The 27,065-nt window shown below is 42.1% G+C and overlaps 2 protein-coding genes across 3 annotated transcripts in view; one reads left to right on the top strand and one right to left on the bottom strand.

Moving 5' to 3' along the window:
• dok4 (docking protein 4) overlaps window positions 1-27,065 on the top strand; it is a 98,658-nt gene that overhangs the window by 42,956 nt on the left and 28,637 nt on the right. The gene's annotated exons all lie outside the window — the stretch shown is intronic.
• Window positions 4,697-6,960, bottom strand: LOC128439839 (uncharacterized). Its single transcript, XM_053422308.1, has 2 exons — window positions 5,464-6,960; window positions 4,697-5,331 (listed from the first exon to the last, which is right to left on the bottom strand). Exons 1-2 carry the CDS (start codon window positions 5,911-5,913, stop codon window positions 4,717-4,719), a joined length of 1,065 nt encoding a protein of 354 aa, XP_053278283.1. The 5' UTR covers window positions 5,914-6,960; the 3' UTR covers window positions 4,697-4,716.

Genomic DNA, 27,065 nt, shown 5'->3' with positions numbered 1-27,065 from the left:
TTTCAGGCACCTTCGGGCTCTAAATACAGACTGGAGGGGATAGAGGAAGAGTTTGACAATGACCTCTCTGACCAAAATCAAAGACTGTGAATGGCATGCTCTGTCACCTGTTTGTGATGATACGTTACCAGTGTGTGTTAGTCTCTGCTCCCATGCTATTATTTCACCTTATTACAACTCACAGTTTGTTTTTACAGGTAGACTAAGTGACAGTTAGACAGAGCTCTGGTGTGTGATGCTTGCCAGACTTGTGTTAACATGCACATACGTTTGTGCACTTTGGTGTAGAGCAGAGGTGTCCAAACTTTTTGTCCCCAGGGCCACATACAGAAAAAAATACAAAGGACTGGGCCACTCATGCCGCCATGCCCCCCTGCCCTGGAGCGGACTGTTGACAGTGCGACTCGACCGCGTCGGTCAGTGTGGGGGGGCGTTCTGAAGGACGTGGCGGCGTTCTGAGGGACAGCTGGCAAGTCAGGGCTGAGAAGGGCAATACAGTGGGCTATAGTCCTTTATGTCACATTACATTTCATTTAGCTGACGCTTTTATCCAAAGCGACTTACAATAAAGGCCGGCGCATGGTTCTGCAACTGCGGCTGCAACTTTTCACGCAGTTGTGTCGATGGAGTCGTTTTAATTAATGGTTCTCCAAGGGTTGCGCGTGTTGCTAAGCAATTCACCACCAGAACACTAGGTGGAGTAACTTTTTTTGTCGAAGACGACGTTAGAGACGCCTACTTTGTCTGTGGCAGTCATCGTCGACTGTTTATTACTTTATTACTTTTTCTGGAGGACAAAATTTGTCCCTGATCTTTCTCCACAGCTTCATATACTCGTCGACCTGCAAACCGACGTTAGCCGAGATGTCCTTCCAGGAATTGCAGGCCATCGGCGTATCCTTGTATTCCGTCAATGACGGGTTATACTAGTGGTCATACTTTCGGACCTCTTCTGCCAAACTACCAAATCTATTTGGTCCATATTTGTTCTTCTAAATCTTCCGTAGTTTCTGCCCGATTATGAGGCATGGAACCGGAAATGTGACTCCGGAAAGGATGTAGTTAGCGGACCAATCACAGCCTTGCGGGCTGCGTGAGGCTTGCGTAGCTTTGTCGTATAGTTACAAAAATTGGGCAACGCACGCAAGAAGGGGTACGCAAGCACGCAAGGGGCTCTTGCGTGCTTGCGTACCCCTTCTTGCGTGCGTTGCCCAATATTTCTGCGTTTTCAGAGACATGCAAGAAGGGGCATGCAAGAAGGGGCACGCAAGGGGCTCTTGAGTGCTTGCGTACCCCTTCTTGCATGTCTCTGAAAACGCAGAAATATGGGCCGGGCCTTAAGTCCATCAACCCCGAAGGTACAAAGCCAGAACAACAAGAATCAAGAAAGTAAATTTTCTTCAAAAATAAAGCAAAACAAAGTGCTATAAGTAAGTGCCATTTAAGTTGTACTAAATTGTTAGTTGTTTAGACCGAATTATAGTCCTGCGACTGCAACCGCGGAAGGCCACGCAGTTGCATCGACGGACTCGTTTTGGTTTATGCTTCTCTAACGTGTTGCGCGTGTTGCAATGCAATTCACCGCCAGAACACTAGGCGGAGTAACGTTGTTTGTCGAAGACAAAACACACAAAGAAGAGACGTCTTCTTCTTCGTCGACTGTTTATTTACATCGCCACTCCGGCTCCTCATAGCCTATATCTGGCGGACCAATCGGCCAGTCAGTGACGGGTTATACAAGTGGTCATACTTTCGGATCTCTTCTGCCAAGTGCTCATCTATTTGGTCCATATTCATTCTTCTAAATCTTCCGGAAACTAGACTCCGCACGGGATGTAGTAAGCAGACCAATCACAAGCCTTGCGGGCTGCGTGAGGCTCGCGTTGCTTTGTCGTATAGTTAGAAAAATTGGCGGACGCACGAAGCCGCCAGAGGGCACGAAAGGGGCGTGTTGCGTGTCTTGCCTGCATGCGTGCGTGCGTACAACCCGAACAATAATTCGGCCTTTAGTTCTTCATCCAATTTAAAATGGATGGCGTTTGGACCCCCCTTGTGTAGAGGTATGTTGCTGACAATTTGATTGTGCCAACGATGAGGAGAGGGACAAGGAGGGAGCGGTAGACGAGGGAATGGCAGAATATTGTGCTCGATAGCTATGGACCAGAAGATCATATAGCACCCTGGGCATCATGTGTCAGCTGTCAGAGCAGCAGTGTACACCCTAACCCTAACCCTGAAGAAAACGTTAAAATCCATCCAGCATAGGGATATATGCATTAATATAGAAAGTCAAGGGTAATAGAATGAGAGTAAGTGTCTTTTCACCCCTCAGCTGTACGTGTGAATGATTCTGTGACGTTTCAGATGGTGCATCCTAATTCAGCTGCAGTCCTAATTCACAAAGCACACGGGAGAGATCATGGAAATGGAACTGAATGATGAAAATTGATTTATGTTCAGATCAGTGAAATTAATGACATTTTCATTGAACATCAGTTTCGGAAAAATTCTTAACTTCAACTGAAATCTTGATGTCAGATAACCTGTATACGTTACCTCATAAAGGTAATAATAGAGAAAGAAAGGATAGGATTTGACAAATAGTTTTACTTAGACAAATGTTGATTATATTTTATTAATCACTTAGTCCATGATCATTTTAAATTAATGCTAATTTCTGTTTTCTTTGTTCTGATATATGAGCACCTTCAGATTCAGCCAGGGTTTCATTTCAGACCGGAGGAAAGAATCCTGTCACTGTTGATAACCCTGATTATAGCTAATTATTATGATGACCACAGTGATTGCTCTAAACCTGTCTGTTTGACATGGGCTGTTTCCTTTTCCTTTGGTAATGCTCCTCCAGAGACTCCACGGACTGACCGTTAAGGCATGCTGACCTCACCCCTCCTTTCACACACACACACACACACACTCAAACACACACATACACACACACACAATGACCGCAACAGGGAGCTGATGGCTTGTTTATTGACACATATGTTTAATATTGAATGTATCGCAAATCCAACTCGCACCAAACTTGTCACTGCACTTCCAATAACCACCAAGAATACACATGCCAATTGTGAAGTCAATTAGATGGATTGTTCCCAAGATATGTGATCCACATACGACCAGAGAGACAGACAGACATTTGTGGAATTAGTAGGTAGATTTTCCAAGCTACTGCTTAATACAATAATCCAATCCTGAACTGCATGTAAGGAATTTTAACAGGTGATGAAAACTTTTCAAGCTTTCATCTTGTGTCTGGCCTTTCTTAGGAGTTTGCCTTTCACAACTGAAGAAAGCAGTAGGAGATCTCCACTCAGATACATAGAGAATTTAGACATTTCTGGTGAGGTTCGGCACAGCATACATATCCACTGCAGAGGTCACCTCGTCTTCATCCTGAGATATTTGTGTTCATTTAGTTTTGTTTTTTTGCTTGTGTCGCATGCTAGAAACATGAACCGTTCATTTGTGTGACTCCCCCTGACTACTTGTTTATGTTTTTTTCCCTCCTGAAGTATATAAGGTCAGTGACCTATTCCATTGTCTATGTGTTTTACGTCTTAAGGGGGACTTCACCCTGAATACACACAAACTCATCAGCACTTGTCCCCACAGGTATAGGCAGCATTTTGCTGGTAAAACTTGGTTTCAGGATTAAGGGATTTGGCATTTCTTTGTGACGGGGAAAGTGATTAATAAATGCATTATGTCAGTAGGGTGACCACCTGCTAATAAGCCCAAGGGGGGACAAGGGGTATGTTTTGGGGGGACAATGGGGGACACTGCCTGGCGCGGCGGGTCCCCCACCTCACGGGCAGACTCACTGACTCACATTTCTAGCACATACCACCTTACATGGTATATTAATAATGCTGTATTCCCCTAAACATGTGCAATTACTGATTAATGCTCTTGAATAGGCCAACCGATGTGTATTTTCTTCTAAATAAAGATTCATAATACTTTGAACATTCAATGAATTGACACACAGATGCACTTCCACTCACGATTTACTTTAGCTATTTCATTTTATTTATTTTTCATTACAATTTATTCACTTTAAATAAATTATAATGTAAAATTATAGGATTAACAGGAATTGTAGTTGCTCAACACCACAGGAACAGTTTAAAAAAAAAAAAGGTCTTGAACTCACGACTCCAGAGGTTCATGGAACGAGAAGGGGGAGGAAGGATGGTGAACTTGCATGTTAGTTAAGGCAGGCGCAGGAAAAAAAACTGTTCAGTGTTCTGGGGACATCTTTAGGACGTTGGGGACACCTTTAGGACTCAAACCTCTTCACCAGCATCTGAATCAAATAAGGAAGAAAGATAAGAGACAGAATTAAAGCAACATTAATTTTTATGATAAGCTTCCAAATGGTTTTCCAGTATAGACAGAGGAGTGCAAACCCATCACCATCACAAGCTGACAACAACACAAAAAGGTGCCAAGATACAATCCTATGCAAAACAATGACATATTTTGACACATCTGCACATCAAACTTCATCTTAGACAAATGGGGTCTTACATAACTAGGTTTCTTACCTTCAGGTTTCTTCTTGAACTTGTATTTCTTGTTGGAGCGTGCAGCATTGAGGAGAACCTTCTCTTTTACTACATAAGTGTAGAAGTCCTTGCAACTGAATGTGAAGTTGCTCTTCACCTGGATTTCTGACTTGATGAGGTTTACCTAACATCTGTTCCTTGTGTCCGTCCAGCATCCTGTCATCAGTGAAAAGACCCTCTCCACTGAAGCATTGGTGATTGGTACACTCAAGAGGAAAGAAGCTAATGCTGTCATGTTTGGTGTGTGTGTGTGCTTGAGTAAGGTGGCCCACTTCTCCCCGACTGGAGCTCCAGACTGCACGATGGCCTGTTGGTGTGGCAGAACGACACAATACTCATCATATAGCGCATCCATGTCCAACTTCTTGCTTAGCTGCAGGACCTCTACAGCTTCACAGAGATGGGAGAAGTTGAATGGGCTGTTCTTTAGTGCCAGGCTAGCCAATTTCTTCTGGTAGTTGGAGTCTGAGAAGTCATAGCGCTGCTCCAGGTAGGTGAGAGAGGACTGGTAGAAGTTGCACATGTCCTCTCTGAGCACAGCGGCCTGTCTGTCTCGAAACTGCTGGAGGAGTACATCCGTCTGGGCCCCAAAGAAACCATCACTCTGTCGTAGCTGTAGATTGGTTTTTAGGGTGAACATCGTATTGTAGAGCTCACAGACAGTCCCATCCTCTTGCTCCAGCGCCAGCACAGTGTCGTGGAAAATCTTCAGCGCATTGCTGAGGAAGGACAGGTAAACCTAAAATACGTAAAGAGAGTCAATGATCCTGTGTGCTGGCACTGTTTGCATTATCATCATTTCTCTAATCCCTGTTTCATGTAATAATACTTAGATGAAAAAAAAAAGTTGAGTGCAATTAAAATGAATTACCTGTAGATCAAGGGGGTTGCCCTCACCATCCTGGTCATCCTTGAACAGCCGCCATAGTGACTTTGGGCACCCGTCCTCTCCCAATGAGAGAAAGTAGGTCTTGATAGGAGCCCAGCTGTCGTGAAGCCTCTTCACTGCAGGCCACAAGCTCAGCCATCTTGTGGGCACATTTCTAAGCAGGGGCTGGTACTCTATCTCCACAAAGGTGTGAATTGACTTAAGTTCCTCAGTGCGTTTGGCAGATGAGGAGAAGTGGCTAAAGGTCTTGTTGACGACATTTTCAATGTCGATATTTAGCCGATCTCCTGCGTGTTTTGCACTGTTGTGAACAATGTGGGCCACACAGTTTGCCTTCAAAAGGCAATTGTTGTTCTCTTTCAGTTTCTGGAAGACAGAGTTGTATCTCCCGTAATTCACACTAGCATTGTCAGCAGAATACGCAGATATCATGTCTAGTCGCAGTCCGTTTTCCTCCAGCTTGGTGACTATCTGGTTGTGGATTGCGGCAGATGTTTCATCACTGTCATCATAGAAATCTAGGACCTTCGTCTGTACTCCCAAGTCTGGCGTCCAGTAACGCACTGACAGTGGGAAGAGCTTGGTGGTCCCATGATTGGAGGCGTCTGAAGCCACTGAGAAGAATGGCGTGTGGGCTGTGGAGACACACACACAGATGGGGTGAATTTAAAAGAGATTCTCTAAAAACAGATTATTATAAAAAATTCAAGATATATTATCTATAGAAATATTTATACCTTTCAAAAATTATAGTTGTTTTGTTTGTTTAGTTTGGGAGATAACGAATAGTGAAATGTTGCTCACAATCATGTAAGGATACACAGAGCCTGGTTTCACGAAGGCACGGATGAGCAGCATTATGTTAGCTAAGAATGCAATTTCAGTGAACTGAAGGAAAAGTTGACTTTTAACATACAGCAGAAGATGATTAGCTAACATTAGCTAGCTAACGCTACACAAATAGCTAACACACAACAATGTAACATCCATGAACATAACTTTACCTTTGGTTGCCTCTCGTTGCTCATTCAGTGGTCTTCTGAGGACTTTCAAGAAATCTTCGACAGAGGCAGGGCCAAGTACATCCGTGACAATGGCTTCTGCCTTCGTCCGACCACAGGCCGTCCTCTTGGCAATGTCAGAGTCTGGATACATCGTTGGGGCTAGCTTTGTGCCACAATCTCCTGCTCGATATGATGTAGCGTGTTGGACAGTGTGATACACACTGGTCACCTCTGCAGCAGTCACTTTGTCAGCTAGACAGTCGTTTTTAGGTCGGAGGAAAGCATCCATAGATTTGGATGTCTCTTTCTGTTGGACACGTTTCTTGTGAGTGTCCGTGAGTCTGTGTCGTTTAATATCGTATTCCCCTCCATGTCCGATTGAGAAGGACGTTTTGCAAAGGTCACAAAAAGCCCTCTCGGTATCCCCCTGAATACCTTTCAGCCACAAATATTCATTTTCCCAGTCTTTCTTGTACCCACACCTTCTCACCTTCTTTTTAATTGGAGATCGCGATGCCTCAGACTCCACCATTTTTGGAATTGGAAAGCGCGCATCTAAAAGTTCCTTCCCAGTGTGCATCTGGTCATGACAGCGTGCGCTGTCATGACAACAACGAAAAAGTTGACCTAGTCAGCAGTTCAACTGAGAGGGGGGTGTGGCAACAGTAGCGAGCTGAACTGTCAAGTAATGTTCGTTTGGCTGCCTGGGGCTCCAGGATATAGAGAGCGACCAACCTTTTTTTGAGAAAGCATTGATTTCGCGTGACATGGTCTCGATTTGCGGGACGCATGGTTGGGCTTCAAAACGCTGTGCACGCACGCGGTACGCGTGACGGGTGGTCACCCTATATGTCAGTGAGTGTCCCCTATATACTGAAACAAGAATGTGTACAAGAATCATGGGTACAGTCTATTTTCTGTGTCTAGGGACTGCAGCTTGGATCAAAGGATTGCGGGTGAAGTCTCGTTGTGGTTGAGAGAGAGAGAGAGAGAGAGAGAGAGAGAGAGAGAGAGAGAGAGAGAGAGAGAGAGAGAGAGAGAGAGAGAGAGAGAGAGAGAGAGAGAGAGAGAGAGAGAGAGAGAGAGAGAGAGAGAGAGAGAGAGAGAGAGAGAGAGAGAGAGAGAGAGAGAGACTGTAATTAGTGCTCAAGGCCAACCGACTGCCACATTCCACATCTTTAAATGACAGAGTGCAGGACCGACTCCTCTCTCTCTTTGTGCCTTTGCCTTTTTCTACACATTTCCCTGAGCACAAGGCGTCAGGGGCAATTTGGGGATCTTTCCCAAGACCACTCCAGCATATGGATTTGGAGAGATGGAATGGGATCGAACCGCTACTTTTTAACCCCTGTTCAAACCTGTTTGTCTGCTCTCCGGTAAACTGATGCTGTACAAATGTCCTGTCCTCCAGTTTGACTTCTTCTCTTCACACTCAGGCTGCTTTGCTGAGCAATTGACGAATGAATACTCTCAGATTTCTGCTCTTGTTCGTTAGATTTTTGTGAAATGATCCTGTCAAAATTACCCAACCAATAGAAAGCCATGTATGATGTTGACAAATGAAATAGCACTGCCTTACTGCAAGTCCACTCATTTTTTTCTTACAGTGTGTAGCTGCTTTCAGACATGCATTGAAATCTGGAGATCCTCATGGAATAGGTCCCAAAGTCTGAGCCAACCAAAACAGGGTTTTCACACTGCAAATGAGCCGACATGGTTCAGTTTGATCTGGACAGAGAACGGCTTTTTTGGTCAGACTAAATCTTGGTCCAGACCAAACAAGACAGTTGAAACAGTGAGAGCAGGAAGGACTCAAACTGAAGCACTGAAAACTTCAGCTTAACAGTATACCTGAGAATATGATCATGAAATGACAATATAATGCTCTCAAAATGAAATATCATGCTCAATGACATCAGTAAGGAAGTCAATTGTTTACTCCAGCTTAGTCAGTCTGTTTATACTTCATTTTTTTCCATTATAGTATCCAAACCTCCAGAGGATAAAGGAGATGATAGCAGTCCTCCTCATTCTTCACCTCTTTTTTTACCTTTATCTCCGCTATCTCCTGTGACATACATTCTTTCATCATTAAAATTCAGTTGAGCTCAAATCTGGTTTCCTTAGCTTACAGATGGTTTACCTCCCTTACATTCTAACACTTTCACAAGAACAATCATTTGATGCACTGTCCTCGTTCACATGACCTAAGGGACACAGCAGTGCTGTGAAGAATATCTGAAAAAGAGTTCTGATATATAGCCTGCAAAAGTGCACACTATTGAGTTGATGTTGGACTAACGGCTAAAGTTTGCCTGACGTGCTCTGCACAATCAGCAGCCAAGTCATCACGACAAGGATGTACAGTAGTACAGACAAGATATAACTAAAACCTCATTACAAATATAATAGTTAGAGGAGGATCTAGTGTTGAAAATGCTCTGGGACAATCTGAAACCTTAAAAGAAAAATAAAACAGTTATTGAGCTGCTTGTTTCTGCTTCAACAAGTCAAGTGATCACATGATTTTTCATATGCATCAATAGAGAGGAGCAGCATATGGAAAATAGAGGGTTGTACCCCACATTTCTTACGTTGCTCTTTCTTCTAATTGAAATCATCATGTCTTTTTTTTTCAAAAAGAGATGGTAGCTTCAAATGCACTACTGATTCGAACGTCTATTTTGGTTTCTGATAAATCTATAACATAGCAAATTTATTTTTAGATAAATGTCAGGTCACAGTTGTCAACCAACCAAACCGACATAGTATTTGTCCTCATTAGCAGCTTCCTGTGTGTTTATTTGTGTAGGTAGGTGTGTTAAGGTGTGTGGGCACCAGTTCAGCTATAGATTTTTTTCAGTTCAGTCTTTCCAACCCTAAAACAACTGTGATGTGTGTCAGTGGTGCTGTGTCATGGTCTGTCACAGTGGGACATTTAGGATGAGGTGAGCTCCGCATTTGTCTGATCAATCACCTTTATTATGGAATCCTTCCGTCCCCTGCACGTTTTTGTGTTATAGGGCTGAAAAGCCCGGCTCTGAAATAATTATCCTGCTACACAATCTGCTTTCGTCATTATGTGTGGGTATAAAGCAGTTTTTAATTGTTACATTGCTATGATAGGGAATTACATGAAGAGTATAATAGGCCTGTTATATTCCTACAGCCATGATATTGACGAGATGTCATAGATGGATTTGTGATAAGGCAGCGGCTGCCTTTGTGTCTGAGTTTCTGTTGTAGCGTGACTGTAGATAAGGAGTGGAATTTAAAGGAATGTTCAAACATTTTAGGAAATATGCCTGTTTGCCTTTTTAGCCTTGAGTCTGATGAGACGATAAGTACATCCATTCCACAACAGGACGTGTTTTTCATCACCTAAAAGGGAAAAAAATACACCTCGGTAGCATGGATTGCTAATATGACAGTAACAATTTGTACAGTGTCTGACATTCTGTCACAAAAAGTATGTATATTTCCTTATTGCAGTGACATTGCATCAATGTGAAGGATAAGATGATTTTAATATATTCAAGTCACTAGATTTGACGAAGACAGATTGTATCTGGGCAAACAAGAAGTTTTTCCTTCTTCCTGTTATACACCTTTTGGTGTCAGAGGGCTCTGTCATGATCTGACTTTTTATCCAGTTTTAGGCCACATCTTTACAAACCACTTTTAGATCCTGGTCTTTAATCATATATTTTAACTGGATGAAGGATTCTTGTCATCTGACAGTGATTTTAAAGTTATTTTAAGGACAGATCTTCTGCTGGTGCTCTCAAGGAAGAGCGAGAACTTCCGCCTGAGAACGCCATAAGAAGAACCATCCTCGGATGCGCCAGGAGGCTATCACCTGACGCTCAGGGTGTTTTCCTTGGGCTGAGCCTTCCCGCTGCTGTCAGCCCTGCGCAGACCCTCCATCCTGTCCTCTGGGCGAACGGAGGTAGCTCAGTGTCCGCTGCCCCCGTCCAGGCAGCTCGCTCACATCACTTCAATCAGCTTGCCCCTCTCAAAACCAGAACCATCTCCTTCAACCACACTGCTCCCTGGTTCACCCCTCAACTCCCTCTAATGAAATCAAGAAAACACCAACTAGAGTGTTTTTGCAATCAAACCGGCCTCACAGTACACACCCTGGTATACAAAGCAGACATTCAGCAGTACAAAGACGCTCTCAACACTGCACGCTCCAACTACTACTCTGGCCTCATCCACTCCGGTTCTGCTAACCCCAAGGTCCTCTTCTCCACAAAAAAAAAACTTCTCAAACCCATGGACAATCTCTACCACTCCTCCCAGCTGATAAATGCAACACCTTCCTTCCTCTCATTCTACCAATCAAAGATCGAGACCATCTACAAACAACTAGCCACTGTCTGGCATGAAGACTCTGACCTGCTCCCTGGACCCCATCCCCTCTACATTAGTCATAGCTTGTCTCCCTGCTCTTCATCAGCTCATCCTCTCTATTATCAACTCCTCCCTGTCTACTGGCTCTGCCCAGCCAACCCTCACACTTGCCTCTGTCACACCCATCCTCAAAAAGCCTGGCCTTGACCCTGACATCCCCAACAACTACAGACCCATCTCTAATCTTCCCTTTCTGTCAAAAATACTGGAACATACTGTTGCCTCCCAACTCAAAACCCTCCTGGAAACCCACTCCAATCCACTATACGAACCAATTTCAGGACTACATTACAGCTCCCCTAGTAGCCAGCTGTAGTATCTACCTATGAATTCCACATATGTCCCATCTGTCTGTCTGTCTGTCTGTCTGTATGTGGAATATCTTGTGAACCTTTCAACTTATCGGCTTCACACTTGTCATGTGCATTCTTTATGGTACAGAGGAAAATTGTTGCTATTTTTACATGCGATACATTCATAATAGTAAAAATTGAATACACTGACAAACAGCTTCTTGCAGTCTTTGGGGGCAGGGCAGCATGCCTTTATTACGTCGTCTGCGGACTGGAGCACAAACAAGAAAAAATTAAGAAAGTAATAACAAAATTTGGGAAAATAAATAATATGCATGATAGACCAGTTAAACCAGTCAAGAGTTGTCCCCTGAACAAGAGCCACCATGCAATGGTAGAGGTTTTGAAAATTGCACCATAAGAAAACGATAAGCATGAAATTTGTAACGATAAGCATGAAATCAATCACATTTCAAAACTCGTACACAGACACAGGCGTAGCTGAGAACGAGGGTGACCTGGATTTGGAGGAACGCAATATTGTAATCTACCTTGATCCTGAGAAAGTTATTTCATTATCTTGCATACCCACTTTTAGTTGAACTTCAAACCATAAATGGTTATGGGTATACAGTCTTTGAATTTTGATATAACTTGTGTTAGTCCAAAGAACATTAAGTTGTGGTTTTACTTTGGATATTTTAGATCTGTTGCTACAGATACCATTGAGCACAAAACTGTTTTTCGTTGAAAGATCCTACACTGTAATGCTATGACGTTTTCCAGAGAATCCTTATTTGCAGAAGCCTGTGAGATTTAGAGTGGAGACATATCATGCTCAACATGCTCTTCTTTGCTCTGTCGTGGCAATTTCTACAATCCCACTCTACCAACGAGGAAACGAGTCTCAAAACTCTTACAGTATTGTCACCTTTAATGCTCGAGCATGGTGCATACGACAAAGTTTAGTTTGTAATATGCACCCAAATGTCAACAGCCCCAAGACAATATTCCTTTCCTTCACATGGTGTTAGTTCAATGAAACCCATTTGCAAGTGATCAGACGGTTGGCCAGGGGCTTGTATGTCCTGGCTTCTTGAAGTGCTGCTTGTCAGAAAATGTAAACATTTTGAAATAAAACGTAAAGTAGTAATTTGTGAAACCCGACAATTTTCAATAAAAACTAAAACAAACAAAACAACAAATAAACATTTAAACAGACATGGACGGCCGTCCTCAGATTGACATACATAGTTAAAACATGTACATTCTGCTTTTTCTATGTTGTTAGCATGGCTCTGTGCTTCTGCTAAATCTGTGAGAGAGAGGAAAAAGGAGTATCAATTACAGTATGTTGGCTGCTTGAGCATTACCCGTTGAAACAGAATCACCTTTAGTGTGAGCTTCACACTTTACAGAGTAACATCGCTGTTAATAGAATTAGTTTGTTGCTCTAGCAGAATAGAATATACAGAAAAGGCATTAACAATGTGACCTCTTGATATAATTTCCTGCTCTTAGACAGAGAGGCTGACCCAATGCCAAGCTATCTAATTTCTTTGAGGAGAAATACGCCAGTGGTCGTTTGTACTAAACTGTTGTCATGAAACCCCGTTTCTCATTTACAGTCTGTAAATGATCTGTTTTGATCTGGTAGTCCCAGTGTAGGTGTGGAAGTCAGTCTGTTGTCGCTGGGTAAATGCTGTGTCAGCGTCTGTCGTCCATGTCAGGTTGTCGGTTGGTGTCAGTCCTTGGCCATGCATAACATACAAGAGTGGAGCCTCCAGGGATGCATAATCACAGATCCACTGTTTACAGTAGTCCGTCATCCCTAAAAAAATTACATTAATTGTTTTTTAGTACGCAGAGTTGGAATCTTGAGGATGGCTTCCACTCGTTTGAGCTCAATGTTTTACCGCTGCTAGAAATTTTGTGTCCTAGGAAAGTTACACTTTTCTGGACAAATTGCAGCTTAGCCAGGCTGGCCTTGTGGCCCTGGTCTGCAAAATATTTAAGCATGCTACTGTGTCGACTTTAAAGGCCTGTGTTGTTGGTGGACAAATCATCGAATCATCAACATTTATATCAGCGCACTTCCCTGCTGGTAATGCGAAAGTCCTCCAGACTTGCCTGCAATACCTGTGAGTCGACTGCAGGGGATTCAACAAAACCTTTAGACATACGTCTGACGTATATGATTTGCCCTGAATTGTGAAAGCAAACCAATACCGAGAGTCTGGATGAACTGGGACACTGTGCTTTAGCCAAATCAACAATTAAAAGAAACAAAAACCACATGCTTTCTGGTGGAACTAGAGAAACTTGTATATTATTCACTTTTTCTTAATCTAAATTTATTTAGTAGGCATTCTTATTGGTGAGTGTGCACATGGAATGATGACTCCGGTGTTTTGCCAGGTTTTAAAATACTGGTTTTATCCCTGCTACTGTTTCTGGTTTGAGTGGAAGTTGTGCTTTGACATTACAGTATGGGCTCTTTGGTGTCACATTGAGAGGTTCAGTTTTAACTAATCCCTGATCATACTTATCATTAGCCCATAACTTTTGTTGCACTTCTTGTAACTCTGAAAAGTCAATGGTTAACTCCAAACCTTTTGTTTAAATTTAGCAGTTTGTGCTAAATGCACAGTTCGTTTTCTCCCAGAAAAATGCTCTGAAATGGGCATCTGTATGTTTGCATTAGGGATGAATATTGAATTCCTTCTCCCCTATCCTCCCATATACAATCTTGTGAACACTGAGTGACCCTGGGTGCCAAATTTTCCCACTGCGCATTATTTGCTTTAGCTAGAGACACATCTTGTGATGAGTTATGTATATTAAAGAATTTGGCTACTGCGGGGGTCAACACAATAGTCTCTGCGTACATTCTATTATCGTAATACAAACAATCACTAGTAATACAATCGCTTCTTTTATCTTCCTGGAACCAGCTTTTTTTTTGGTCCTTCACTAAATGTGGCTGTGAAATGTAAATCAGATGCTTGCATGACGCCGTGTGAGCGTATGCTATTTCAAGCAGATCTGAGGTTATGTACCTGGGCCCAGAGGGTAACAGGTCCCATTGGTGTAGGTACAGTGGCTTACCATGATGTGGTTGTACATATTCACCTGGGATGTCTCATGTTCTGGTGACTTTAAACCCTTCCTGTTTACGATGCAAAAATCAAACCTAAGAAACAAATTTGGTGTCCTGCTAACAAATGTATAAGTCAACAGGACTTTTTATATCCCTGTTTTGGTAACCGACAGTGGTGTGGTATATGATTATTTAATTGTGGTGACTGATGTCCCAAGTAGTTCAAGATCCCCTCAAGATCATTTTTGTTTTATGGCCCCAGAATCAACCAGAAATGTGATATTTTGCCTGCTACCTGTAGAGTTATTTCAGGTAAAACTTCAGATCCACTTATTTTTTGTCATATTAAACACTTCGTTGTACCTATGTGTATGTGTGTGAGATATGTTTGGGGTGCTTTCACCTGAATCTGGATTTTTCTCCGCCTCTGCCGCAAGCCATGCCTTATCCTCTGTGCAGTGTCTAGAATACGTGAAAAAGAAGTCCAGTGGATTCCCTTTTCAGCCTTGTTCTGTTACAGTCTCTCGCATAGTTGTCGGGTTCTTCTGGTGACAACATTCAGCGGTTTTCTTTGAAGATGTTCGACAATCCGACCAGATAGTCAGTTACTTGTTCACCAGTCTTTTGTTTACAGTCTCTTATTTTCCCCCATCTCATCGTGGCTGGGAAAGTTGTTTTACACCTTTCATAGAGTCTCTCCTCATGTCCGCGATACGCAGCAACTGTTCTCCAGTCAAAGCGCATGTCTTCCTCTGGCCAGTTTGCCAGACTTCTGGTTTCTCTCAAATTTGGCCTTTACTGTTGTACAATTTGGGCCAGTACTTCAACAACTGCAGGCCCTCCTTGTGTCACTATGCCTGACAGTTCATTGGAAATTCAGCGCATCTCCTCTGGTGTCAAGGCTCTGTAGACATACATCACTGCATTGGCGTCTGCTTTTGGATTAGGCACCTCAATCATTGGGAGATTGTGGATGTTTCATGCTGTTGTTCTTGTGGATATGGGACTGAGTCTGTCTGACCCGAGACTGTCTTGTGCCGCGAAGGTTGCAGCGGACTCACCAAGATTCTGGTGATATGGGGTTGGAGCGGATGCTGGGCCTGATGTGGTGCGTCCTGTTGAGGCAGACTGTCCTTGGATTTCTCGGTATGAGATAGCTGGCTGTTGGTTCAGGTGGCTTTGATGAGCGGCTGAGGCAGGGAGGAGATCCTGTTCTTTCTGTGAATGTGAGAGCTGGGACATTGATTAGTTTCTCTCCCCTCCCTGTTGCCCCCCTGTTCACTACTTTGTTATCTCATTCTTTTCCTTTTTCTGATTCACACATCATAAATGCTATCTGCTTAATTTTGGTTTTACCCTTCATTTTCTCATATTTTACCAATTCATCTTGTAGCGCCCGTATTCGTTTTATACAAAAAATTCCATTCTGAGGAAATCCAAATTTTCCACCTACACCAGAAGCTGTTTACAGGAGTCATCGCCATGTATCTCACGCATAATTTTTGCACATCCCATTAGACAGGGGTGGACTGGGACAAAAATTAGGCCTGGCATTGTCTGTCCAGACCAGCCCACTGAATTATCAGCGGACACCACATAGAAGTCCACAAATCTCGCGGCGTCTTCTCTCATGCATACTACTGTTACCACCTATCTCAAAGATGGCAACAAGAAGGGAGGCCACACACAAACCTCTCAAGCCAAAAGTAAATTTATTTAACTCCAAATCAAGATAGCTCTAACTACGTAGTGGGATGTGTAAAATATGTTACGCGTCAGTGGTGTTAACAGTGTTTGGATGTGTGAAAATAAGGTGTGATGTATGTTGTAAGGTGCAGAAGCAAAGAAAAACAAAGGCTGAGGGCCCCATGCCCCTGGAAGCAGCCTTTAGATCTGCAGCTGAAGCCCAGCCCAAAAGGGCAGGCCCAGGGGGACGCCCCTGCCAGCTCTACCTTTGTCTGGATAACAACTCCTCAGGCTCTCACATGTCAAGTGGTCAACCTGAGAAGGACATGGATACATTATAATGTCTCTAATCATCACAAATTAAGTATGATTTCATAAAACATAAAAAATGATAAACTCACCAGACTAGAGGAGACTCAACAGACAAACTTTGGTACAGTGAAGGCAGAGAGTGGAGGCAGACAGAGAGCAAGTCCTCGAACATGGACAGAGGGTGAACAACTCCTCAGGCTCTCACATGTCAAGTGGTCAACCTGAGAAGGACATGGATACATTATAATGTCTGAAAAATAAAGAAAATGTTTTCCTCTGTCCTGCACCTAGAGTTGAGAACTTTTTGGATGTGTGTTTCTTTTAAAACCTTTTGAAAATTATTATAATTATGAAGTATGAATTTATACATTAAAAAATACATGATAAACTTACCAAATTCTAACAGTGGTCCCAAATGTCCACATATAAAACAGAGGGAGAACGACTCCTCAAATATATCACAACAACCTGTAATGGAGAATAATTGATCATTTAGTGTACATGATCACATCATTAAGGATCAACACATAAGCACAATAAAACTTGTGTGATAATAACAATAATATTAAATATTTCTCACCTTATCAGTGGAACATTTACACACAAATTATACCTATTAAATAGTTATCACCTCAGTAAACAATAAATGAATTGAAAGATTACAATAAATTCAATGGCAAATATTTCAAATTAAACTAACTATTCCCTATAGGTTTACTTGTATTCTGTTTTCAATACAGCTTGATTTTGCATCTCTATTTACAGCTCAGCTATGGCAACAGTAAACGACGTTAGCAGCTCTTAGCTAGCTTAGCTAAATCATCTGAACAATAATAACCCATAATATCACAATTCGGCAAATTAAAACAAAATCAAAAACGTTTTCTACTTTGTTTTGGACATGTCTAAAAAATGTAGCCTAGCCAGCCCCAGGCCAACGTTACTTACCATGTCTGCCTCCACTCGCTCATCATTGTCGAGTCCTCCTCGCTCGTCTCCCGGCGCACCTGCTGCTGCTGGGCTGGTGAACCCGGCACCAAATAGGTCCGTCAGTTTGGCACATTTAGCAGCCTCCACCTCCAGAGACTTCAGCTTTTTTTCCCGATGCTTCTCAGCGCCACCCGGGCGCTTTTTACTCTTAATATCCATTTTAAGTTTCTGTCTCAGCAGCAGCCCGTCCCGCGACTCCCCCCGCCAGTGCCATGAGGTCCCGCCCCACCCTGGTTTGTGTTGTGATTGACAGCACTGTCAGGGCTCTCTGAGCCTGTCAGCCCATGACTGATTGACAATGACAAACAATAGACCAATAATATGTGTCGATGCTGGCAACACACTGCTAGCCCTCTGTAGCCAATTGGCCGGCCCAATTGGAGGGAATTTAGAGAGGAAGAAGAGAAAAAAAAAAAAAAAAAAAACGGCCCACATTGGGTCAACGGCCCACCGGGACAATGCCCGGAATGCCAGATGGCCAGTCCACCCCTGCCATTAGATCACACACTTCAGTCAAAGGTTTGCTACTAAGTTCCCCCATTTCGATAAATTCGCAGTCACTCACTTACCAGCAAATAGAGGTCAGATGACATTAATTGACATTATCTGAATAATTCCTTTGTCAATCGGTCGTCACTCCTAAGTAATGTCACTGCACCTCAGACGCACCTTGTTGGCTCTTCAACTACTGTATCCTCCGTTGGAAAAAATGTAGATGCCGTATCAAACTTACCTTCATTCCACGATCTCACAAGCAGCCTCTTCTCACCCTGGGAGTCCATTACGACCTGCTCTCAGGAGAGGTAGACTTCTGGTTCTTGGGCAACTAACAATCCCTCACCGACTGTGAGCAGATTTAAACTTGGTCTTAAAAGCGGTTTGAAGCATAAAATGAGTTAGACATCCCGGACGAGCCCCCAAATTCTCGTGGCAATTTCTACAATCCCAAAGCCTGACGTTATCATACTCACAATTCTAGTCAGAATGTGAGTCTGATACCGCTCCATTGGGCTGTGATTATGGGGCGTGTTTCAACCGAACCAGAAAAAAAAAGCCTCTTGTCTCAATTGGATAGACCTACAACCAATCAGAGCAACGCAGTATGTGACGTATGTTAAGCGACTCATTGTGAGTTATTTACTAACGCCGGGTTCACACCGGACGCTGAAGCGCAGCGCCAAGCCTTCAATAACAGCTGGCTCCCATCCACTCCCATGTTAAACCTTTGTGCTGGTCACACTGGAGGCTGAAGCACCGCGCTGCGCCAAGGCTGCCTCGCGCCGTGCAGCGATCGTTTCGGCGTCGAGTCTATTTTTTGCGCTTGACGCGAGCGTATCGCGACAGGAAACACACTGAAAAATGATTTTAAACCATATTGATGACATATTTTATATGATATAAATGATCAAATATGCATCCCATACTTTGAAGTCCCCTTCTGTTGTCCTGGAGTTTAAATTTTACCAATGACATTATTAAATGTTCCCCTCTGCCCATCCACTACAGCCACACAACCAGTGATAAATATAAAAAGAGAGAGAGGGGGGCTACGTATTCTCCACATACACTTGAGTGGAGAATACGTAATTTACCCTCGACACCCGACATTTAACGGAGCAAACTGCGGAGAAGTTCTTCAACATGGATGACATTAAATTAATAATTGAAGTGGAGAAGTACAGTGAGTTGTATGATCTTCGGAACATGTTGTATAAAAACAAAACCAAAAAAGACAAATGTTGGGACGCTGTTGCTTAATGTTGGAGCAACAAGTAAGTATATGCTTGAATACTACTGGATCAACAGGTGATGTTATTAGCGTGCCCGGTGGTTCAGCGTCGCTTCAGCATCCGGTGTGAACAGCCAAGCGCCGGCGCGATAGGGATTAGCGCGGCGCTTTGGCGTCGCCTCCGCGTTCTCTGTTCCTCTTTCAAAATGAATGCGCTGTCGATGTCTTCTAAAAGAGACTCAAATGCAGCATCTGCACATCTCAGCTCTCCAGCGGCAGGCATTCAACCTAAGTGCACTTTGATGACGTGGTTGATTACGTTACCGTTGATCGTCTGTCCATCATCGTATAAAGCCCGCCCTGACAATCTGATTGGCCCGGTCGATTTCGTACCGGGCATAATTTCTCCCCAACGGAGCGACTCCAGACCGAACTTCCCGACCTCAAATGTTGTGGGCGGGGCTAAGTTCGTCTGGCATCCAGGCTAACAATCCCACTCTACCAACAAGGAAACGAGTCTCAAAACTCTTACAGTATTGTCACCTTTAATGCTCGAGCATGGTGCATATGACAAAGTTTAGTTTGCACCCAGACAGAAAACAGTTCTTTGTTTTTATACATTTGGCTAACCCCTCCCACTCTGGGGGAGGTTTTTTTAAACAGTCAAAGGCTCAGATCTTCTGATCACATGAATACAAACAATGCCTAGTTAAGGCAATCAGGCCAATTTCATTCAGTAGTACATGAAACAGCATAATCAGGTTACTGTGTCTTAGAGTAATCAGGCCAAGATTCATTCAGTAGTACAGGAAACAGCATGATCAAGGTTACATTGTTAGAGATTCAATCATGATCAATAAAAGGGGAAATACACATGATTATACTATGGTCAAACTGTTATATGTTTCACCTCATCTGAAGTTAAATTATTAGAATCATAATTATTTTGCTTAGGAGTGTTTTGGAACTACCTTACTTGTAAAACAATCCCATTCATTTAACTACAGGACGTCTGACTGAATCATTTGCTTTCATCTGTAACTGGAAAAAAACAACTAATTCAACAAAAGACTTGGATATTACAGTTTCACTGTTATGCTGACAGTAATTACATTTTTAGAATGTGTTGAATAATTAGATAATATCATATAGGATTTCTTGACCATGTTTTTGGCCTTATCATCCCATATGTCACGACAGATATTAGAAGTATTTTACTTGATCCCCAGGCTGTCCAATTCTTCAGAATTTGGGGGTTAGCTTCTACATAAGCCCCCATCATTATTCACAGTACTTTGCGAAAATATAATGTGTACTTATCATTGACTAACATATTCACAAGTAAGGTATTAGTCTAATTCACATTAAGTGGGAAATGGTTGCTTAACATTAACCCCATAATGCTGCCTGATTCCCTTGTTTTAATGTTGATTTTAGACGACTTTGGGCTGATTTGCCAAAACAGCAAAATAGGATTATTATTATTATTATTTTCCTCATAATAGGCAAATGGGCTGTTTCTCTGGCATTGAAATACTTTGTGCACATACTTGCTCGTATAGCTCCCCTGTCCTCCATGCATTTTTACATAATATGTTATGATTTGGCACTTAAAATTGAATTTACTACCTTTTATTTTTAGTGATACATTTTTTGGACATGTATTTTGTGAAGCCCTTTGTAACCTTGTTTAGATAAGTGCCATACAAATAAAGTTATTATCATTATTATTTGTATAATTTATAATTTATTCAGCCTCTCCTTCTCAGACAAACTAGCAACAAAAAACATTTGATTCATTCTCCAAAATTAAATGTAACCATTGATCAACTTGCCTGGTGGCTTGTTCAGTTAAGATCGTTTACCTGGTACAACCTCAGATGACCACTGGTCTCATCCAGCATGTGAGTTCTCACAAATTAACAAACACACCACATATTCAATTTCTTTTAGTAACTATCCGTTCGAAAACATATTAAACGTAATGATTTCAGCTTGAAGCCTTGAGCCTGGGTCAGAATCTCCACCAATGCCACTGGTGTGCACTCTGCAGACTGCAGCAGCTGCCCCGACTTCAGCTCTAAGTGGGCTCCAGATGCCCTTTCAAAAAATTGGGTTGAGCGAGATCATTTCTAGATATTTGATACTTAGTTCTAAAATTTAACTTGGGCTGTGATTGAAGCTGACAGCACACAAGTAAGCAGAGGACTGTAGATTGAGTAAGGCCTACTGTCATCAGAATATGGACTTTATTAAAGCTTGTCAGGCAGTGACTCTGCTGTATAATGGTAAGTTTGAGTATTTTCTTTATTTGTCCTCACAAACTAGACACACTTGTTTAAACTAGACACTGGCTTAAACTGGACACACTGGTTTAAACTGGACACACTGGCTTAACCTTTACTTCAATAAAATAGCTGTCTTGATAATTTGTTGGGGATTTATGAGTTTCTTTCATTGTAATTATAAATTATTTTGCAAGACAGATAAAACTGTCATATGGGCAATATATGGCTCAGAGCCGGAAGGATTTACACAGACCTTACAGGCAAAAGTGCTACACACTTACATGAATGTATTTCTAATTATCAACTGCATACAAACACACAACTGTGTTCATATACACATTGTGGCGGGAAAGCTTGACTTTTACTTACAAGAGAAGATTTTAAACAAAGTGTTGTCGGGCATCCACTCTTGTTGTTTCCATAGCATACAGCTCCACACAACTGGCAGATGGATGTGTCGAACACACAAACACACCTTTGTGTGTGTGCACATGTCCTTAGAAAGATGAACCAGTCAGCCAATTGACCCACTACTACTCTGTATCTAGGTCCAGCCTCACTGTTTAGAGACAACAGTATTTTGTGTTTGTGTATAAATATGTGTGCATGGGTGTTGGAATGTGTGGGTGTGTGATCAAGACAAAATGTGGAAAAACATACAGAAGTGGTTTTGAATGAATACTTTGACAGGTGTTTATATGTCATAAATGTTGTAGTAATGACAACTAAGTAGAACCAAATAGTGACCAATATTATTATATGTAAATACAAATACTATATCACCATTTTACACAACATCAAGTAACAATGAAGAAGAAAAACTTAAGCTTCCTAAAAAAGATATTCAAATATCACTATTACATTGAACCAGCTAAATAAATAGGTTTTTGTGTTTTTTTCTCAAATGTTTTGTTCTTCCTGACACCTAAGTACTGATAAAACACTTGAGGTCAATGATTACTTTATTTAACATTATACAAATATAAATATGATGTCATATAATTACACTGAGAAATCAAACTGTGTTGTTAGGTTTGTATATTGATCCAAATAAACAAGATAAGTAAACACAATGTAAAATCCAAAGTCTGATATCTAGATTAAGAATTATGAGAACGATGACGAATAATATGAATATAAATAATCTCAAATGCGGCTCCTACACTCCCCACTTGACGTAGTTTTTTGATGTAATCATTTATTTGGCCTACACGTTAAACCAACCATAATCAGTCGAGACAGTGAGTCTGTCTGTCCTTGAAGAAGACAGTCAGACACGGACATAAACCTGTGTCAAACTATAAAATGGTAAATTCTCTGAATTCTCTTCCAGAACAATGCTGTTCTTCCCTCCGGCATAAATCAGTAGCAGAGTTCAGTTGCATGGTCCTCTTAGTCTGTCACTTTCTGCCAAACAATAATGTTCCCAGACCCTTAACCCTTTAGCATTAGAACTTCTATAAAATGGAACTGTCCAGCCTCTGTTCTCAACACAGTGAATTATATTTCCCAAGCAGTTTTTTATGTAAATGTGTCTATTTGGTTTGTTCAGTTTGCTCCATGTGTGTGTGTGTGTGTGTGTGTGTGTGTGTGTGTGTGTGTGTGTGTGTGTGTGTGTGTGTGTGTGTGTGTGTGTGTGTGTGTGTGTGTGTGTGTGTGTGTGTGTGTGTGTGTGTGTGTGTGTGTGTGTGTGTGTGTGTGTGTCAGGGGCACAATTGCCACTTTACTGTCATAGTCACTCTGTACATACACAGCCCCAATTTCTACCATTTTTACAATTGATAACATACTTGTTGTGCAATTTGGCCTATTGTATCAAAGCTACACGCAAACCAAATAAAACATGACACTTGCAGATACTGGCTGCATGTGCAGTGCATGACGGCTGCCTCACAGATCTGCTGAATCTCGCCCACGTTTGTTGTTCACATTTGGAACAACAGGTTAGGCCACCCTCTCTCATTGGAAAACCATGCTTTTTAACAGTCCACCAAAGTGGCCTTATGTCTTCTAAAATCCTTTCCGGAGTCACATTTCCGGTTTCATGCCCCATAAGACCGGCAGAAACCACGAAAGATTTAGAAGAACTAATATGGACCAAATAGAAAAGCGTTTGGCAGAAGAGATCCGAAAGTATGACCACTTGTATAACCAGTCACTGACTGACGGATTTGTCCGCCAGAAAATGGCTACGAGGAGCCACAGTGGCGATGTAAATAAACAGTCGACGACGACTGCCAAACACAAAGAAGGTGTCTCTAAGGCCGTCTTCAACAAAAAACCTTACTCCGCCTAGTGTTCTGGCGGGGAATTTCTTTGCAACACGCGCAACGCTTGGAGAAGCATGAATGACAACGAGTTCTTCGACACAGCTGCGTGAACAGCCGCAGACGCAGCTGCAGAAGCATGCGCCGGCCTTTACCTACAGCTTCACAGTGACGGTGTGTGACCGGGGGAGGGGCCTGTGTGTGAGAGTGTAAACTCCACAGACATGACACAGGTTGGTCTCCCAGGCACTAAGAGACAGACCAACTAAATATTTGAAGCACCGGTTTGATCAAGGAAACATTTTAGTGGCACTTCACAGATTTCTGGTCACTCTCTGGAGCCCTGGTTTTGATGCTTTTGTCATTGACTCTCAGTATCAACCTGCAAAAGCTGCGGGTGACTGACCTCACTCATGGTCATTGACTAATTCACACCTTGGTTTTATTGGTCACTGCCTCAATTTTCTCCATGCTTATTTTCTCCAAATGGCTTGCTATTTAAATGAGAACCATGACGGCTGTGGGAAGTGTGTGTGTGTTCATGCATGTTTTTGGAGTGTATGCAAACATTCACAATCATCTGATATTGGACTGGAGACGGACTGTCTATTCCGTCTATTGCCCAGCTGTCAGCGGACACGTTTGTGTCTGTGGGAGTGTAACTTTGAGTGTGTGTGTGTGTGTTTGTATGAGTATCCCTATCGTTATCTGTGACAGATAGTTATGAGCAGACAGACTGACGCTTTCCCAAGTGTTAGCCTTGGGGCAGACTGGAAACAGACAAGAGCGTGTGTGTGTGGGTGTCTGTTGTCATACAGTCTCATTAATGCAACTTGTCTTCTTATGGGGACAAAAAGCCAGTCCATATAACTTAAATCTGGATAAGGGTTAGGTTTAAGTTTGAGGTTAGGCAAGTAGTCTATCCTTGCTTCCTACCTTTTCTCTCACTTTCCGTCTGTGCTGAAAAAATGTCCATCTCATACATCTATTTTAGGTTTTCCTTTCCTTAACATTTCTGAGCCTATATGTTAAAAAGTCTGTCTAGTATAAATCGAAGAAATAGTTTGTCACTCACCAGGAATTTGACTCCTTTCCAGGCCACCCTTTTCATACAAAGCACCAGACCACTTGTTTCGTAGACTAACCCTATTTGTTGATGTTAACGGTTACCAGACTAGTAGACAAGTAGGCGGCGCAGTTACTCACTCCCCTCTGCCATCTTTTCAATGAGGTCATCTTTGTTAAGTGCCATAAGAATTTCCTTCTCTGTTGCAACGACCTAAACAGTGAAAATATGGGCTTTAATTTGAAATTGTACAGCAGGTTGTCCTGATAGACTGAGACTCTGAGATGGTGAACTACCAACAGGTACTTTCTTAATGTTATTTTGTTTTTCTTCATTATAAAGGTAATTCACACAGCTGTAATGAGAAATCATTTAAGTCTCAAATTTCTATGACATAGTTTCACGCGCAATTTATTATTTGTCATTACTTAATTCAGTTCAATAAATTGTGTTTTAATTAATTTGTTGCCTCATTAATTAATTCATGTATTCACAGACTGAACAAATGTGACGTCCTATTTACAGGAAGGTTTTTTTGTTGGTGAAATCACACTTACATGCTTGTAACTTAATGCTTAGAAACAATGTGCACCATGAAATGAGTGGAGACTTGTTTGACTGGTGCTTCAGATAGGAGGCTGGTCTGAGCGTAGTCCTCTACTGCTGCACAGTGCAGCGTCACTTTACTGACCTGGGTCCTCATTTATTTAACAGTGCGTAGGATTCATACTTTAAGTGCACATGAGCACACACAGACAGACAGACAGACAGACAGACAGACAGACACACAGACACACAGACACACACACACACACTGTATGAAAACTAAAGTTGTACTTGATGATACAGTGTTAGAAGATATTATCAAAAACTGTTAATGACTGTTAATTATTTGCTGTAAGTTGTTTTATATTGTTTCCATTGGAGGTTCTTATGGAACAGTTATGTCATGCGAGCATCGTCATTTTCCCGTCTCCAAAATGTTCATACACATTGGTCAGAGTGAGTGTGGAAGTGCACAAATTCTCCCGTCAAATTTGTTTTTATAAATCCAAATGTTCACAAGAGAAGTTGTGTACGTGTTACAGGTCCCAAGATTGGGACCACAGCAGCAAAGTATATCTGTAGAAAACAGGATGAATGCAGCAGCAAAAACACGACACGATGCATTCAGTTCCTTAGCCAGACAGCATCTGGCATGTGGGCGTAAGTTACCCCCAAAGAGACAGTACGGAGTGCAACTGCTCCTGTGCCAAATGTTCCACCTGAGTGCTGCTGTCATTCACCGTACTCTCTAATGATATTATTAGGAATAGTCTTAAATTCAAATTACTAATAAAGTATTTTGGGGCATAGCACATACGCAGCCGGCCTTGTGTAACCGGAGCAGTTTGAAGTCACCTGTTTGTGTCCTGCTGGGCCTGTCTCTTGTTTTTTTTCAGTTAATTCAGTTTTGGGGCTTGGATCTGTTTTCTTATATCCGGGTGAACCTAACCTAAAAATCGCAATCAGACTAAGTCGTAACACAAAGCTGGTTATCAACTCGATTGGTCTGTTTACTTCATATGACCAGGAAAGGATAATACACTTGAAATGACTTAGTGCAGGGATCATACAGCAGCGCAAGACCCTAAGCATTGTTTTCCCTGTAAAAAAAGTTATCCAGGTGTTCATGCAGGACCTTGGTTCAGTTCAGTCTTTATTATTCTGTCAGAAATTCAGCTTGCAGCAAAACTAGATGACTCTGTGCAGGTTGTTAACAAAAGAGGAAAACTATCCTATTTTGTCTGTCTAGAACCTTTTTTTATTTTTTGCAAAGTCATCAAAAGAGGCATTGTGTATCATTGAAGTTAAAAATTAATTTTTACTTTTGTACTTAACCAAAAGTTACTTGAAGTCCTGGATGTACATTCTGAAACTCAAGAGGTTAAAACTCAAACACTTGCAGTGTACAAAACAACATTGTTAAACGGGTTTGTGTGAGATTGTGCATTACCAAGGTATTTAGCATCAAACATACATGAAAACCTGCCAACCAGCCAATGAGTTCTGGCGGCTGTAGCTCATGCCGAAGTTTCATGGGGAAGACACTGAAGCCCCAAATTGCCCCTTCTCATAGCGAAAGGGTTGCACATAGATCCACTGTATGAATGGGTTTGAATGGGTTAAATCAAATACCGTAAAACAGTACTGTACAGTACTTTAAGTGGTCATCAAGACTAGATATAGCATTGATATGCATCAACATATAAGCCAATTGAGATTCTACAAAGATGGATTTTAGCATATGTTCATCACGGCTCCAGGCAAGCTGGTTTGGAGGTAAAGTCCAGTAGCGGAGAGTGGTGAAGAGTGGAAAGAGAAGTGGGAGGCCCCGGTGCACAACTCAGCAAGAAGACAAGTATATTAGAGTCTCTAGTTTGAGAAATAGAC

The sequence above is a fragment of the Pleuronectes platessa genome, chromosome 1 (genome assembly GCF_947347685.1).
Source record: "Pleuronectes platessa chromosome 1, fPlePla1.1, whole genome shotgun sequence".
Taxonomy (NCBI): Eukaryota; Metazoa; Chordata; class Actinopteri; order Pleuronectiformes; family Pleuronectidae; genus Pleuronectes; species Pleuronectes platessa.
This window is presented reverse-complemented; position numbering and strand designations above follow the sequence as displayed.

Coding starts and splice junctions, on each gene's coding strand:
- LOC128439839 (XM_053422308.1), bottom strand. CDS start 5,913: ATGATATCTGCGTATTCTGCTGACAATGCTAGTGTGAATTACGGGAGA. Junction 5,332..5,463: donor GCAACCCCCTTGATCTACAG/GTAATTCATTTT, acceptor TACGTATTTTAG/GTTTACCTGTCCTTCCTCAG.